A 19,232-nucleotide genomic window follows, 5' to 3' on the forward strand; every position below is an offset into this window, starting at 1 on the left:
TACTGAAATACGGCTGAGAACAGTATATTCTTACGGAAAATTTCCGAATAAAATTACTATTTATTTTAACAGTGTGTCTTCCCTCACAAAGACAACTGCGCACTAACTGGCAAGAGTTTTTAAGGTTCCGAGAAGAAACGAGTGGTCGAGGCATGAAATCAGCATGAAAACTAAGACAAGAATATTCATTGCAGTAGAACTGCCGGTCATGATGTATAAGTTCATCTACCTAGGCCCTGACCAGAACAGAGGAGAGAGGGTTGGTTGCTTTTGAGGTGAAGCTGCCGAGAGGGTTGGTTGCTTTTGAGGCGAGCTGCTGAGAGGGTTGGTTGCTTTTGAGGCGAAGCTGCCGAGAGGGTTGGTTGCTTTTGAGGCGAAGCTGCTGAGGGGTTGGTTGCTTTTGAGGCGAAGCTGCCGAGAGGGTTGGTTGCTTTTGAGGCGAAGCTGCTGAGAGGGTTGGTTGCTTTTGAGGCGAAGCTGCCGAGAGGGTTGGTTGCTTTTGAGGCGAAGCTGCCGAGAAGGTTGGTTGCTTTTGAGGCGAAGCTGCCGAGAGGGTTGGTTGCTTTTGAGGCGAAGCTGCCGAGAGGGTTGGTTGCTTTTGAGGCGAAGCTGCCGAGAAGGTTGGTTGCTTTTGAGGCGAAGCTGCCAAGAGGGTTGGTTGCTTTTGAGGCGAAGCTGCCGAGAGGGTTGGTTGCTTTTGAGGCGAAGCTGCCGAGAGGGTTGGTTGCTTTTGAGGCGAAGCTGCCGAGAGGGTTGGTTGCTTTTGAGGCGAAGCTGCCGAGAGGGTTGGTTGCTTTTGAGGTGAAGCTGCCGAAAAAGATACTTTGGAGGAACTTTTTTTACTATGAACAAATAAAACCTTTTTGATTAACTATACCCTCCCATACTGAGCAATTTGAAATCGTGTGATATTTTATAAATAACTGAATATAATTATGATATAACAATTGCCATCAAAAAAGGCAATCGTTATTAAATTCTAGAGTCATCATATATATCATAAGACCTTGAGAGATGGCCCAAGAAACGATTACCTGATACGGCAACTACATTATATGATAAACCAAATTATGAAAGGAAATTAATTTATTTTACAAATTGATATACAACACTTGACATGTTCATTATTATTATTATTATTATTATTATTATTATTATTATTATTATTATTATTATTATTATTATTATGAAATTTAACAAGCCCAAAAGACCTAATCGGGAAACAGCCTAGAAAAAAAAAAAGAGACGGAGAAGCGAATAATAAACATTGAAAGGAAAATAACTAAGATGAAATACATGAATATATAAGTTTTCAACAAAACAGTATAAGCACCAAGTTTAAACTTCCAAAGTTTTACAGCCAGAATTAAAATTCTTCAGTACTGTTTATATGTTTATAAGCCGCTCGTGAATGACAGAGGCCAGAGACAGTGACACTGCCCTATCAAGCAGGACAATGCCCTAGAGACTGACCATATATACATATGATCAGCGCCCAAGCCACTCTCCGCCCAACCTATGACCAAGGAGGGTCAGACTATGGTTGCTGATAACTCAGCAGATAGACCTATAGGCTTCTTCAAACTCCCCTTTCTTAGGTCATAAGGTTACATCGACCAAAGGAGCTAACGAATTTGAGCGGGACTCGAACCCCAGTCTGGCGTTCACCAGTCAGGGACGTTACCACCTCGGCCACCAAAACCCTTAAAAACAGGAAATGTTTGGTATAATCAACGACATACTAAGTAATAAATTGAAGTTATTAGAGTCCGAGAAGATCTGAATGATAAGAATGGTCGGTATTAGGGGAAAAAATCTAATACAGCACACACAATTCAACGGTAGTGTCTGAGATTAATATCCATAATAGGTATAACGAATATATATATATATATATATATATATATATATATATATATAGATAGATAGATAGATAGATAGATAGATAGATAGATAGATAGATAGATAGATAGATAGATAGATAGATATATATATATATATATATATATATATATATATATATATATATATATATATACTTATGTATATATATATATATATATATATATATATACATATATATATATATATATATATATATATATATATATATACATACATACAGAGAGAGAGAGAGAGAGAGAGAGAGAGAGAGAGAGAGAGAGAGAGAGAGAGAGAGAGAGAGAGAGAAATTTTTCTGGCACACTAGTGTACGCCACCCGTCAAAAATGACTGCTAAATATTTAGATAGATATGCACATACTTGCATTCACAACCCCCTCACTAAGGTATGACTATTTCTCCTCCCCGAGAGTCGGGGAAAACTTAGCGTCACCAAAAAAAAATTTATTTACATATATAGCCAGACATTAGCTATTTATTATATACACTGTTGAAAATTTGCCGTGAAAAAACGGTCAAAATCCCGGAATAAATGTTGCCAAGTATTGTCGTTAATGTGTGATATTACAGTCACCAACCCGTATAATATGATAACAAAGTAAGGTAAAAATTACGGCCGCCTATATTTTACTGAAATACGGCTAAGAACAGTATATTTTTACGAAGAATTTCCGACGAAAAATTTCGTTTTTTTTTTTTTTTTTTTTTTTTTTTTTTTTTTTTTTTTTTTTTTTTTTTTTTTTTTTAACAGGGGAGATACGTGTTTGAAATGGGAATTAATTTCTGTGAGAGTCTTTTTCTAAGTGTAAAAACACTGACAACCTACAATAGTAAACACCTTATTATTTCTGTTTCTCTATATCAAACATTTCTTGAGTAAACGTAGATTTATAAATTTAAAGCTTTTTATGTAGAGGAACAACAAAATTGATTTATATAAAAAAGTGAAAACTAAACATTTTTATCAGAAATGTTGGGGAAAAGATCCCACATGGAAATCGTTTATATAACTTCACCAAAACGAGATCATAAAAATCGAATGATAAAAGCAGGCTACAAAAGGTATTACGTTGCTAAATTTCGTAATTAATGATAATTGCACTTATCTCTGGGACACTAGTTATTTGGAAGATTTTTTCTTCACATTTACGACTGCTATGAGATAATAGATAATTTTGTAAGTGATTTCCTTCCTCGCAAGTTTAAATGTATGTTCAATTATTTACTGTCTCGTTTAATGTGACATAACGAACCTCACCGATATAAATGAAATCTGAAACAAGGTGTTGAAATTCAGCCTAAACATAGAAACTTAATTCCCAATTATTTCATCTGATTTCGCATGAATTTCAGATCATGATTATGAAATTTGAAGAAAAAATTAATTACATTTGGATTATATATGATTCCAAAACTTCTTACGATTCACAAATATCTCCAAGAAGATTATCTATTCATCTCTGACTTTTAATAAGGAGCAAAAGCAAAACAAATAAACCTTGATTATCTAGTTTACCTAAGAAGAAACATTTGAAAACACACACACAAAAAAAAAAAAAAAAAAAAAAAAAACACAGCTTGATTTGTCCAGCTTTAATAGCTTAATGAAAGAAAAATATCTCATCTACAAACAAATAACAGGTCGATCTATTGCAACTTTAAAAATCAGCTAAAAAGAAAAATTCTGAAATATCAATCATTTCCGAAGAAGGCAATATTGATTTTAGCTGATAAATTTCTGACGGTATATGGATCTGATAAACTATTAAACTGTTAGTTTTAGTAAACTTAAAAGATGCTAAGAACGTCAAAAATAATCAAAATGATATTCATATTCTTGATAAATACTATATATAATCTTATTGTATAATCTAAAATTCATAATAATCTGTATTATTATTATTATTATTATTACTATCCAAGCTACAACCCTAGTTGGAAAAGCAAGATGTTATAAGCCCAGGGGCTCCAGCAGGGAAAAATAGCCCAGTGAGGAAAGGAAATAAGGAAATAAATAAATGAAGAGAACAAATTAACAATAAATCATTCTAAAAACAGTAACAACGTCAAAACAGACATGTCATATATAAACTATTAACAACATCAAAAACAAATATGTCATAAATAAACTATAAAAGACTCATGTCCACCTGGTCAACAAAAAAGCATTTGCTCCAACTTTGAACTTTTGAAGTTCTACTGATTCAACCACCCGATTAGGAAGATCATTCCACAACTTGGTATCAGCTGGAATAAAACTTCTAGAGTACTGCGTAGTATTGAGCCTCGTGATGCAATATGAATACAAAATAGATGTATAAGGTCCTACATATTAAGAAAATATTTTCTGATGGAATAACAGAGGAAGAATACCAGTCTCCCTTATCTCTTCTATATCCAGTAATAAAAATCAAGGGGGAGAGGGAGTAGCCCTACCATGGTGAGAGGGAGATACCCCGAGAGGTACAATCGGAAACCACATTCTCCTACAAATTGCCGAACCAGAGGGGTTGTAGTTAGGAAAGGGGGAGGGTTTGGGAAGAGTTGAGTCTGTCTATGTTGATGATAAGAATCTGGAGTTTCTTGTAATTTCCTTCGTTTTCACGACACATTTTTAATAAACCATTACCAATTTTAGAGTAAAAAGAGAGTATAATTGACAAAATAAGTTGTCCAGGCTAGGTTTATACTAGAAAATCACTGATCACCTCTTGACTATTGACTATTGGCCAGAATAATTGTAGGGATTGGACATATATCTCTGAGTTTGCTGCTGATTAGCGGGAGGGGTTGTAGTAAGGAAAGAGGGGAGGGTTTGGGAAGAGTTGAGTCTGTCTATGTGTGCATATCTACCTAAATATTTAGACGTCATTTTTGACAGCTCAGTTACAATAGTTTACATCTGATTGGGATAACTTTTGCAGCATTAGGAAATCCCGTATAACTCTCTGCCTAAAACGCCAAAAAGGAATTGCGAGGATAAATAGCAGTGTGAAGAATAATCTTGAATTGGGATGAACTTTTCAGACGTGAATTCATCTTTAGAATTACTTTAATTAAACTGTTTGTCCCGTGTTTTTAGTTCAATAAATTTCTTGGGTAAAAATCATAATCTTATTTTAATTAATATAAATAGAATTTACATAAGGTGTGCTTATCGTCTCTCTCTCTCTCTCTCTCTCTCTCTCTCTCTCTCTCTCTCTCTCTTTATATGCTGTATATATATATGTATTATATATATGTATGTATGTATGTATGAATACATATAAGTACATGTAAATTATGTATATACTAATATATACTAATATATATATATATATATATATATATATATATATATATATATATATATATATATATATGCGTGTGTGTGTGTGTGTGTGTGAGTTTATGTTTGTGTGTGTGTTTGCGTGTATTTTATATATATATATATATATATATATATATATATATATATATATATATTTATATATGAGTATCTATACTTCTATATTCTTATATGTGTGAGGCGGTTCCAAAAAATATAGAGCGTAGAAACAACACACTCAAATAAATGAAACAAAGAAGAACGGGAAATCGTCTTAACTCGGTTATATTTTCGAAATGCGATGCTCTCTCAGAGGCGAAACCTGATCGATTTCATAAAATCTACTCAACGTGTAACTATGATATCCATAATAAACCTGCAATAAAAAAAAAGTAGCTAGCATCATTATTGGCTAATCATACTGTTGGTACCAGTAGGCCCTGCTGCTTCCTCCGGTGCCTTAGATGACCGCGGAGGTAGCAGCAGTAGGGGAGTCAGCATTATGAAGCTTCATCTGTGGTGGAAATGTGGGAGGTTGGGCTGTGGCACCCTAGCGGTACCAGCTGAACTCGGTTGGGTCCCTGATTAGGCTGAAGGAACATAGAGAGTAGAGGTCCCCTTTTTATTTTGTTTCATTGTTGGTGTCGGCTACCCCCCAAAATTGGGGGAAGTGCCTTGGTATATGGATGGATGGATATTATTGGTACCCAAATTGCTCATTCCGGTTTTCTGTCAAATAAAGCTCTTAGATGAAAGATCAAATTAATAGTGTATAATTGTAATTGAAATATGGTAATAAAAGAAGGAAACCAGTGATGATCGTATTTATTAAATTTGGCATTTGGGATTGTACCAACCGTGTTTCACACAATTGTACATAATTCCTTTTGTATATATTATGCTTGTATCTTCGCTCTTCCCTCGCACTAAAACGAACATGAAAATTCATGTCTGGTTTTTCCTCTGTGATATTGTCTGTCTTGCGAACTTGTATGTCCTGTTGCCTTGAGGTTTTGTATATAAGGAGAGTGTTCCACCCTATTTATATCTTTTAGCCCGTAATTTTTGGGGTCCAACCAGGCAACATGAATTCATATGATAGGAAGCACAGTGGACGATTAAATATTGGTTCAGTCTTTGTCTGGTCTGGTCTGCATTTTTCCATGAATTGCAGTACTCAGAAGCACTAAAATTCTTAGTCGTACTGACTAGGACTAATCCAAGAACATATTTAGTGTCTAAACATGTAAATAGAAAGGTGGGATATAAATAATGACTGCTATACATTACATATGTGCGTGTTTAGGTCAGTGTTGCCAGATGGGTTGGTATAAAAATCCCCAAAAACAACCTAAAAATCCCCATTTCCACAAATATATTCTCTTCTGTCTTGATCATGTAAGCTTTGCTAATATAAAAATTACTCAATATACTTCATATAAGCGCAAGCAAACTAACTGCAACAATATAAAGGTTTACTCGTCTTTGTTTCATCAAAGAAATTTGTAAAGAATATCCCCATCAGACACCCGTAATCCCCAAATCTAGGGATAAATCCCGATATCTGGCATCACTGGTTTAGGTATGCTACGTAAGTGAGCATAAGAAAGACCATAAATATGCATAATTCCCTATGACGCACGGTCATTTACACACACTCCAACACGCTATAACCATATTTATCTTCTCTATATATGCCTCTGAAGAAATGGTTATAGTGGTATTGCGAAGGGCATGATCATTACCGTTTTTCACCTTACTGGAGACATCTGAGTTGTGTGCCAGGCATGCTTATGTTACCCTTGACTTTCTCTTTGCTTCAATTTGCTTTGGGTATGTAAATAAGGGCATGGTTTTTTACGTAGCAAGGCGATATAAATGTTTTCTTTTCTATATTTCACAATTGGAGCATTAATTTTATAGTTGACATAAAGGATAATGCTGAATTTTTTACTTTCTCTTTTCTTCAATTTGCTTTGGGTATGTAAATAAGGGCATAGTTTTTTTTTCGTAGCAAGGCGATATAAATTTTTTCTTTTCTATATTTCACAATTGGAGTATTGATTTTATAGTTGACATAAAGGATAATGCTGAATTTTTTACTTTCTCTTTTCTTCAATTTGCTTTGGGTATGTAAATAAGGGCATAGTTTTTTTCGTAGCAAGGCGATATAAATGTTTTCTTTTCTATATTTCACAATTGGAGTATTGATTTTATAGTTGACATAAAGGATAATGCTGAATTTTTTACTTTCTCTTTTCTTCAATTTGCTTTGGGTATGTAAATAAGGGCATAGTTTTTTACGTAGCAAGGCGATATAAATGTTTTCTTTTCTATATTTCACAATTGGAGCATTAATTTTATAGGTGACATAAAGGATAATGCTGAATTTTTTACTTTCTCTTTTCTTCAATTTGCTTTGGGTATGTAAATAAGGGCATAGTTTTTTTACGTAGCAAGGCGATATAAATGGTTTCTTTTCTATATTTCACAATTGGAGCATTAATTTTATAGTTGACATAAAGGATAATGCTGAATTTTTTACTTTCTCTTTTCTTCAATTTGCTTTGGGTATGTAAATAAGGGCATAGTTTTTTTTTCGTAGCAAGGCGATATAAATGGTTTCTTTTCTATATTTCACAATTGGAGCGTTAATTTTATAGTTGACATAAAGGATAATGCTGAATTTTTTACTTTCTCTTTTCTTCAATTTGCTTTGGGTATGTAAATAAGGGCATAGTTTTTTTTCGTAGCAAGGCGATATAAATGGTTTCTTTTCTATATTTCACAATTGGAGCATTAATTTTATAGTTGACATAAAGGATAATGCTGAATTTTTTACTTTCTCTTTTCTTCAATTTGCTTTGGGTATGTAAATAAGGGCATAGTTTTTTTTTCGTAGCAAGGCGATATAAATGGTTTCTTTTCTATATTTCACAATTGGAGCATTAATTTTATAGTTGACATAAAGGATAATGCTGAATTTTTTACTTTCTCTTTTCTTCAATTTGCTTTGGGTATGTAAATAAGGGCATAGTTTTTTTTTCGTAGCAAGGCGATATAAATGTTTTCTTTTCTATATTTCACAATTGGAGCATTAATTTTATAGGTGACATAAAGGATAATGCTGAATTTTTTTTCAAACCCTACACTGGTAAAAAAAAAAAAAAAAAAAAAAACAGTAATTCTAATAGGATATTCTCCGCAAAACTACACTGTTCTTAGTTGTATTTCAGTACAATACTGGCAACCGTATTTCTTACCCTATTTGTTTATCTTTTACTGGTTGGTGACCGTCATATCACTCCTTTACGCCAATATATTCGGTTTTAAAACGGTAAATGCCTGGCAACATTTATTCCAGGATTTTCACCGTTTTTACGGTAAATTTTTAAGTAAGTTTTTATTCTATGCTGTTCATCTTAGGTATTTTAACTATAATTGTTAAAATTCAACCTACGCAATAGGTTTGCTGATAGATTCTGCAAGTATACGACTTTGGAATATCTTAACGATTTTTTTTCCTGCTTGTTTAACATATTGGTTCCACCGCTTGATGAAATTACAAGCATAATTAAATATTACGATTTATGCTTGCTGACTATCCCCTGTGAAATATGTCACCTCGTTTTCATTACTGATCAACAGATGAACTATTGCGAATAATACATTAAACTGCAACAAGAACTAAAATTAGAAGTAATATCCTACTACGGTATATAAAAAAATTGACGATCCTTTGCTTATGTGAATATTTTATATTGGGCTCATTTGTAAGATGGCTACAGAAATTTTAATCAGGATTGGCTACAAGAGAAATGTCATTATTGTACAAAGGGTGAATGATTTTTTATCGCGGATATAGATTTCATCAGTATAATATCCATGGCATCAATATTGTTGGGATAGTTCAAAACACTTCCTTAAAATATCGCTCCTATAGATCTATAAACCATAAGATATGGAATCTCCAATTTTATATCAAAGAAAAGTTTTCTGCCTAGAAAGGGTTGTGGTGGCCTGGTGGTAGCGTCCTTGCCTGGTGATTGTGAGAGTGGGGTTCGAGTCCTGCTCAAACTCGTTAGTTCCTTTGGTCGCTGTAACCCCAATGCCCTAATGAGGTAGGGATAGGGGGTTTGTGGGAGCCTCTAAGTCTATCTGCTGAGTCATCAGCAGCCGCTGCCTGGCCCTCCTTGGGCCTAGCTTGGGTGGATAAGGGGCTTGGGTGCTGATCATAGGTAATATGGTCAGTTTCTAGGGCATTGTCCTGCTTGATAGGGCAATGTCACTGTCCCTTGCCTCTGCCATTCGTGAGTGGCCTTTAAACCTTTAAACAAGAATGCGTAACAAAAATCATATATATATATATATATATATATATATATATATATATATATATATATATATATATATATATATATATATATATATATATACTAGAAATTTTACGATAAAGCTAATTGTTCGGCTTTTATTAGGACACACAACTACTTATCGACTCCTCGGTTGCCATACCAGACTAAGTGATATGAAAAGGCCAAAAAAAAAAAAAAAAAAAAAAAATCCAATCTCGATAGACTTGGAAGGTAGTTCAGTGAATTGTGAAATGTCGAAGAAGATAGAGACCATCTCATGACAAACAAGAAACTGTTTTCTGTGGAATTGTACTGCTTGATGTATTGGCTACAGAAGGTGGTTGTTATTATTATTATCATTATTTGCTAAGCTACAACCCTGGTAGGAAAAGCAGGATGCTATAAGCCCAGCGGCTCCAACAGGGAAAATAGCTCAGTAAGGAAAGGAAACGAAGAAAAATAAAAAATTTTTAGAAGAGAAACAAGATTAAAATAAATACCTCCTATATAAACTATAAAAAGTTTAACAAACCATGAGGAAGGGGAACAAGATAGAAAAGTGTGCTCAAATGTACCATCAGGCAAGAGGGTAAAACACACCTGAGAAGTGTAGGATGTTGCCTGTAAAACAACCTTCTGACTGTGTTAAAGTTAATCAAAGAGTAATTGTGCTAATTTTGTCTAACAATAATATCAAATTCTTTAGCTCTTTGTGCAAACTGGGCCTTACTACTATTTCGTCATGAGAATTTTATTGAATCACTTTAAACTTGTCCGCCTGTATTGTGAACCAAAGCAAACGCATTTATTATCACTGAGTAACTATTGAAATATATATTATCTTCCCCCACCCACAGAAAAAAATGAGGCACTGATTTGTTTTCTTTATTTTATTTTCTATAAGAATTATGCAAAGTCTTTCCGTCAAAAAACGGAAAAAAAGAATAACTAGTGACTGATAACAAGTGGTTATGCTGCGAGAGAAATAGGAACTTAACTTCTAACAGAGATGCCTTTCATAAGTTGGACTGCATAGCTTAGGCGAATAGTTACGGGCTGTAAAAGCATTTATTTCTGTAAAATCAGTAGAATTGTGTCTTTTAGCTAAGAATTAGTATGCATAAGCGGATGGAAAAATAGAGTTCTGTTACTTTAGCTGTAATTCATCTGAAAATAATATGTGCGAGATAATGGGGTATACCAAACTGAGAGAGAGAGAGAGAGAGAGAGAGAGAGAGAGAGAGAGAGAGAGAGAGAGAGAGAGAGATTGTGTGTCTTTAGGAAACTGAATGACCAGTTTAGTAAATAGAAATGTCTTAGACATTTGAAATGCATCTCCTTCAAAAGAGCGCAGATAATCAATGAAATTCATTGTCCGATTATCTTACAAATAAGAGAGTGCTGCGAAATCTAAATAATGATTAGCAACCACGATACACTTACGGAAAACAGATGTGATTAAACTACCAATAAAAAAAATACTTTATGGAATTTCTTAATATTAAAACTCGTAAATGGAGCAAAACTTAGTTTAATAAGGAGTATGTCGTAAAGTGGGTATCCAACAACTGACCATATCCACGTAATTAACCAGTTAATTGAAAAATGAACAGAGTATGACAAACCGATATGTCTAGCATTTATAGACTATGAGAAAGTTTTTAAGTCTTTCAAAAGCTCAGTAGTAATGAAAACCCATTAAAGACAAGGAATAGATGAATCTTATGTTAGAACACAAAGAAATCTATACATGAAGTACAGCCATCTTAAATCTACATAAAGCTAGTGAGAAAATTCCGATTGAGATAGGAGTTAGACAGGGAGAACCCATTTCTCCTAAATTATTCACAGCAAGCCAAAGAGAAGTTTTTTAGTCTTCAGATTGGGAAAATGCAAAAATCAATATTAATGGGGAATACTTTAACAACTTCAAATTTGCCAATGAAATAGTTGTTTAGTGAATCATGGGAGGAATTACAAAATATGATAGAATATTAGAATAGAGAGAGCAAAAATGTAGGACTGAAATGAATATGAGTAAAACTAAGATCATTTTCAATTAAAAGGCAGAGAGACAATGAATAAGATTTATGGGCGAACTTCTAAGGCTTGTTAATTAATATAAGTACTTGGGACAGACAGTAAGTGTTTCCCCCACGAGATGTGACCGAAATTAAAAGAAGGATAAACATGGAATGGAGAGTATATGAAAAACAAAATTATATTATAGAATGTAAAATACCACTTTCCCTAAAGAGAAAAGTATTTAGTCAGATGGTCCTACCAGTATTAACTTGTGCATCAGAAACTTAGACCCCTACTAAAGCCTTATATAGAACATAAGCTAGTTACAACTCAAAGAGCTAGGGAAAGAAGAACACTAAGAGACAGAAAAAGAGAAACATGTATACGAGAGCAAACTAAAGTAGAGGATATTCTAACAAATTTCAAGAAATAGATATAGGCGTAGGCAGGGCATATAATGAGAATGACAGACAATAGATGGCTATTAAGAATAACAGAATCAGTCCCTAGAGATTGTAAAAGATGGAGGGAAAGGAAGAACAGACGATGAATTGACGAACTACGAAAGTTTGCGGGTGTAGGCTGGTTTAGAAAGACCATAAACAAATGCAAGTGGAAGGACATATCTAAGTCCTTTGTCTTACAGTGGACTAGTAACGACTGATGATGATGAAATCTACAAAAGCCGACAGAAGCTACAATGTTGACATTATCTATCTAAAGAAAATCAGGAAAGTGACTAAGATGGTGAAGGAGATGGCAGGTAATTGTAGAATTTGAATAAAAAAAAAAAAATTCCAGGAGCCTCCAAATGTTACATACCAATTACAAGGCGCAAAATGTAAGATAGAGGGCGAGAGTAGTGTTAAAACACTTGAAGATATCTATACAGTAAGTAAAGCAATCATAAAACTATACAAACATTGTAAAAAAAATTCCGATTGAGAAAGGAATTAGACAGGGAGAACCCATCTCTCCTAAATTATTCACAGCGTGGCTAGAAGTTTTAAAGAATTTAGCGGGGGGAAAATGGCGGAATTAATATTAATGGGGAATACCTTAACAACTTAAACTTTACCGATGACATAGTTCTATTTAGTGAATAATCGAAGGAATTGCAAAAGACGATAGAAGAATTGAATAAAGAAAGCAGAAATGTAGGACTGAAAATGAATATGAGTAAAACCACTACCGATGACATAGTTCTATTTAGTGAATCATCGAAGGAATTGCAAAAGACGATAGAAGAATTGAATAAAGAAAGCAGAAATGTAGGACTGAAAATGAATATGAGTAAAACCACTACCGATGACATAGTTCTATTTAGTGAATCATCGAAGGAATTGCAAAAGACGATAGAAGAATTGAATAAAGAAAGCAGAAATGTAGGACTGAAAATGAATATGAGTAAAACCACTACCGATGACATAGTTCTATTTAGTGAATCATCGAAGGAATTGCAAAAGACGATAGAAGAATTGAATAAAGAAAGCAGAAATGTAGGACTGAAAATGAATATGAGTAAAACCACTACCGATGACATAGTTCTATTTAGTGAATCATCGAAGGAATTGCAAAAGATGATAGAAGAATTGAATAAAGAAAGCAGAAATGTAAGACTGAAAATGAATATGAGTAAAACCACTACCGATGACATAGTTCTATTTAGTGAATCATCGAAGGAATTGCAAAAGATGATAGAAGAATTGAATAAAGAAAGCAGAAATGTAAGACTGAAAATGAATATGAGTAAAACCAAGATAATGTCCGATGAAAATGCTGAGAGACAACAACTAAGTGCTATGGGCAAACCTCTAATCTATATATTGTTCATGAATATACCAGTACGTACTGAGGACAGACAGTAAGAGTTTCCCTTGGACACGACCCCGAAATCAAAAAAGGATAAGGATGGGATGGAGAGCATTTGATAAACAAAATGAGATTATAAAAAAATAAAATGCCGATTTCTCTAAAAAGAAAAGTATTTAATCAGATGGTCCTAGCAGTAATAACTTATGCATCAGAAACTTAGAGCCCTACTGAATCCTTAGAGCATGAAATAGTTACAACTCAAAGAGCTAGGGAAAGAATAATGATGGGAATAACATTAAGAGACAGAAAAGACCTACATGGATACGAGAACAAATTAAAGTAGAGAAGTATGGAAGAAAAAGAAATAGACATGGACAGGACATATAATGCGAATAACAGATAATAGATTGACAAGAAGCATTATGAACTGGGTCCCAAGAGATTGCAAACGAAGCAGATGAAGGAAGAGAAGACGATGGATTGTCGACCTAAGAAAATTTTGGGGGTATAGACGGGCATAGAAAGGCCATGAAAAGACGCAAGTGGAAGGATATGTTTGACGTCCTGCATTATAATTAGCAAAGGATGATGATGATGATGATATATACATAAATATATAGATATATATATACAGTATATATATATACATATATATATATATATATATATATATATATATATATATATATATATATATATATATATATATATATATATATATATACAGTATATATATATATATATATATATATATATATATATATATATATATATGTATATATATACATATATATACATATATATATATATATATATATATATATATATATATATATATATATATATATGTATATATATACATATATATACATATATATATATATATATATGTGTGTGTGTATATATATATATATATATATATATATATATATATATATATATATATATATATATATATATATATATATATATATACACACACACACATAATATTTCCCTACGAATTAGATAAAATAAACAGAGTACACCGCTCATTTAACGCGCGTATACACATGAGCACACATATTTACACACAATCCATTGTTTGTAAACAATACTAAAAGAGACACGCGCAGATATAATAACATTTGTGAGTACACAGTTAGAAAAACCGCAGGAAGGCCGCCGTTAACTGTGCGCTCGAGGAAATTGAGCGAATAAAATAATTTATGAATAAACTTCATGGAGCAGAGGGATGGAGACAAAGCAGAGATGTTAATAACAAATGAAGAAAATTTTTATAACAAATGCTTTTTTGTTGACCAGGCGGACATGAGTCTTTTATAGTTTATTTATGACCTATTTGTTTTTGATGTTAATAGTTTATATGTGACATGTCTGTTTTGACGTTGTTACTGTTTTTAGAATGATTTATTGTTAATTTGTTCTCTTCATTTATTTATTTCCTTATTTCCTTTCCTCACTGGTCTATTTTTCCCTGTTGGAGCCCCTGGGCTTATAGCATCTTGCTTTTCCAACTAGGGTTGTAGCTTGGATAGTAATAATAATAATAATAATCAGGAAACACTTGACTAGAATATATCACACCTCAATCATTGCATTTATCATTTCAACTCTGAAACTTCCTCGTATCCACTTCACACTAGTGTTTGTAAATCCCTTTTTTTGAGTTTCATAACACTGTTTCATTCACTGTTTATTATATGTATGATGTTTCAAAAGTTTTCGATGAACGTACCATGGAATGTGACAGTAGCATCAGCAACGGAAGGATCGCGGTGGAGAGTGACATTGTGTGTGTCTGATGGAGAGGGCTTTGATGTCACTGGTGGCGATGTTGCCGATGACACGGACAGTTAAACTCTGAGATATGATGGACAGAGAGACTTCGGCCAGGTGCTGTTATCTTTCTCAACCTCCTTCACTGGGATCAATCTATTTTTTTCCCAGACGCACCTGTTCTCTGTTGCCACAGTGGCAGCTTTTTCATTTTGTAAGATTATTAATGGGCTTGTACGATCTCACAGAGACACGTAGATATCTTCTTATTGAAACCATCCACGTGCGGGAATATTGCAAATTTATTTCATCATTTCCTTTGAAAAATAATACCAAATTACCCTACTGTGTCTGAATGCGATGAACAACCTCTGCCTCCATAGCATATGTGGTTTGCACCTGTGAAACAATGTACTCGATGAACACATGTTCCAGGTGTCTCTAGAATAACCTACAGGTCGTCTTTACTGTCTCAGAAAGTCCGAAGGAAGAACTCTAGTGTTTTACAAGTAATATCATCTCTAGAGGCTTTCTTCCTCGATGATTGAACAATCGTCTCCTACGATTAATGATCACCTAAAAGAATTACTTCCTCCTCTTTAATTGAAAGACCTTTTTAGTCATAGAATAGTTATGTATTTATAAATTACTCACCGATCCGATATACCTTGAAAGGATGCTAATGACGACTTTCTTTTGTCTCCCTTTCATCACTAAAAGAAAAAGCTGTGCATATAGGGGATTTTGCATGTTTATCGTTTACTGTGCCTGTCCCTTCATTTGTCTTTTATGATGCGTGGGATTTTTTTCTTTTATTCACACTGTCCTCCCATGTTTGTGTGAATGTGTGGATAATAAAATCTGCACAAAACAATTTTGACAAATTATTTATGTGGAGATCAATGGCACCGGATATCAAAACCCTGTAAAGTTAGAAAAAAAATAAGGAAATGGAGGAAACAAGGTAAACAACTATTTGGGCTATCTAAAAAGGTAAACATATAACAGATGAAGAATATAGACAATTATAGCCTTCAGGTTGCAATCCTGGTATTCTGTACGATTTACCAAAGGTACATAAAGAGGATATTCCTTTAAAACCAGTCTTATTGTCGAGTAATACACAAAATTTTAATTTAGCAAAATTTATGATTCCTAATATAGAAGAATAGGCCAAGAAGAACTATACCTTGGAAAATTCATATTATGTAGTTTTCGATTATTATGAGAGAGAGAGAGAGAGAGAGAGAGAGAGAGAGAGAGAGAGAGAGAGAGAGAGAGAGAGAGAGAGAGAGAGAGAAGTCAAATCTGATTCTAAAAGAGCTGAAATATTTCTTAAAAGGGTAGGTGTAATGGAATTAAGAGGAAACCGAATAATAGCCGGATTTGACAGCTGTAGGGAAAGAAAGAAAGAAAGAAAGAATGAGGGGACCAACCTGGTCGGGGACTGCTGGCCTTGAAACAGTAGATGACTGAGGAAGTCATACGATACGAGTCCTCTTGAAGTCTGAGAGAGACAGGGACTCGAAACACTGCCAAAATAAACATCATCATCATCGGCCTAACTAATCCACTGCAGAACAAAGGCCTTCCACTTGCGTCTGTTTACGGTCTTTCAATGTCAATGTATGCACGCAAATTGTTTAGCTCGTCAACCCATTGTCTTCTCTTGCTTCCCCTGCTTCTTTTGTAATCTCTAGAGACCCATTCTGTTAGTCTTAATGACCATCTATTATCTGTCATTTTCATTATTTGTCCTGTCCATGTCCATTTCTTTTTCTTACACGTTGTTAGAATATCCACTACTTTAGTTTGCTCTCGAATCCATACCTTAACCCATACCTTAACAAAAAGACCTATACCGAAGGTACCATAAGTAATCTGCCTACTGGAATGGCTATCTGTGAAGAAAAATCCACAAATGGACACTGTTTTGATTTAAATGTAAATGCCAATGCAAGGATACGGCTAGTTTACTGTTGTTGGTTACTATTAAAAGCAAGCTTAGTGCTGTGGTGGCCTATTGAAAAAAATTCTTGTAGTGTCTGCAACCTTGCCATCCATGTGAGCTAAGCCCGAGGGCTTTGGTGAGCCTATAGGTATACCTGTTGAGCCATCAGAAGCCATTGTCTGGCCTTCCCTGTTCCTAGCTTGGATGAAGAGTGGGCTTGGGCGCTGATTTTATACACAGTATATAAATGGTCAGTTTCTAGGACATTGTCCTGTTACCTAAGAATTGTCACTACCCACTGGCTCTGCCATTCATGAGTGGCCATTAAACCTTTAAATATGTAGATGATGCTACTCTCTTTTTGTATCTATTCCATCTCCTGCATGTACGATTGTGGTTGACGGATCCTCTGATAGAGATCTAGCCAAGATTAGTGCAAATTATGAGGGGTGAAGATGAACCGTAATAAAACTCTAATTGTGGATGAAAGTAGTTCAAGGACATTGGCTCTTCAACACTCAGATCTATTCATTGACAATGCCTCTTAAGCTATTTACAGTTCTATTGGGGATCCTTTATTGTAAATTTATTTTTGAGAAACACATTCGGTCTAGTTTTTCTTCAATTGCAAAAGATAGGCATATTGAGAATTTTTCTTAATATTTTACTATGCCAGGAAAATTACGATCCTTAGGAACAAGATCTGAAGATTGCAAAAGTTCTGCTACGATATCTCAAGAGGACTCATTTAGCTATTTTTGGTGATCAATCTATCATGAAGAAATGTTTTCATTCTTTCACTCTAACATGTTTTGAGAATTTTCCTTCTGTCTGGTATTCAGTTAAAAAAAAAAAAAAAAAAAAAAAAAAAAAAAAAAAAAAAAAAAAAAAAAAAAAACTTGCTGTATATCAAATACATTATCCGCCATCTTGAGGTTAATCTCTGACACCATCCTTCAGTAATTTTTTTATAAATATTGCTTAAGATTCTTTATAATTCTGACCATCCTTTGCATTCAGATCTTCTTCCCAGACTATACCATCCTGCAAGCAGTACTTGGTATGCAGTTAATTATAAAAGTCTTGCCTTCTCCATCATATGGCTCAATACTTCACAGTATTCTAGAAGTTTTATTCCAAAATTGATCACATTGTAGAATTATCCTAATCTGGCAGTTGAATCAGTGGAACTTCAGACATTCAAACTTCTTGCAAAAACTCTTCTGATGAGCAGGTTGACTTAAGTGGTTTCATTGTTTATAAATTATTGACTGAATGTTCTTACTTATATTTTCTATTATACCTCATTTATAGTTATTTAGTTAATTCCTTATTTGGTTCCACACTGGCAGCTTTCCCTATTAGAGCCTTTGGGTCTATAACATCCAGCTAGGAGAGGAACATAAGGGGAGAGAAAAAATAGAAGAGTACCAACCCACAAATTGAATTGAGAAGGGTATGGAATATGCAGGTAGAAGTGGTGCCAATAATCATAGGAGCATTAGGGACCATACATAAGTCACTGGAAAGGTAAGAGCCGATATAGACCCAAGACTTATGCGGAAGAGTGTGGTACTTGAAACAGCGCGTTTAGTGAGGAAAGTGATGGATTCATAAGGATGCTGGATGTAACCCAGTATACCACACTATAAACCACCAGTTTCTGTAGAATGTGTAGTAATAATAATCATCATCATCATCAATAATAATAATAATAATAATAATAATAATAATAATAATAATAATAATAATAATAATAATAATAATAATAATAATAATGAAAGCTGGATGTACCCTGCCACCCCACATTATGAACCACCAGCCTCTGTAATAATAATAATAATAATAATAATAATAATAATAATAATAATAATAATAATAATAATAATGAAAGCTGGATGTACCCTGCCACCCCACATTATGAACCACCAGCCTCTGTAGACTATGATTAACAAAATAATAATAATAATAATAATAACAATAATAATAATAATAATAATAATAATAATAATAATAATAATAGACCCTTAGAAAGGTTATTGTTGCTAACTGCAATGCAATCATATTTCAATCATTCTAGTTTTGTTCTCTGAGTTAC

General features: G+C 33.8%; 2 protein-coding genes across 5 annotated transcripts in view; one reads left to right on the top strand and one right to left on the bottom strand.

Annotated features, from left to right (window-relative positions):
* Positions 1-19,232, bottom strand: part of LOC137648773 (uncharacterized) — a 105,446-nt gene that overhangs the window by 20,720 nt on the left and 65,494 nt on the right. The window contains exon 1 of one of the 3 annotated variants that reach the window (XM_068381918.1): positions 15,143-15,289. The exons of the other annotated variants lie outside the window; for them this stretch is intronic. Within the exon in view, the coding sequence (XP_068238019.1) occupies positions 15,143-15,196 (54 nt within the window). The 5' untranslated portion in view covers positions 15,197-15,289. Of the gene's footprint in view, positions 1-15,142; positions 15,290-19,232 lie in introns of those variants that run through there. 3 annotated transcript variants of the gene reach the window in all.
* LOC137648761 (uncharacterized) overlaps positions 1-19,232 on the top strand; it is a 105,439-nt gene that overhangs the window by 11,239 nt on the left and 74,968 nt on the right. The gene's annotated exons all lie outside the window — the stretch shown is intronic.

The sequence above is a fragment of the Palaemon carinicauda genome, chromosome 1, assembly GCF_036898095.1.
Source record: "Palaemon carinicauda isolate YSFRI2023 chromosome 1, ASM3689809v2, whole genome shotgun sequence".
Taxonomy (NCBI): Eukaryota; Metazoa; Arthropoda; class Malacostraca; order Decapoda; family Palaemonidae; genus Palaemon; species Palaemon carinicauda.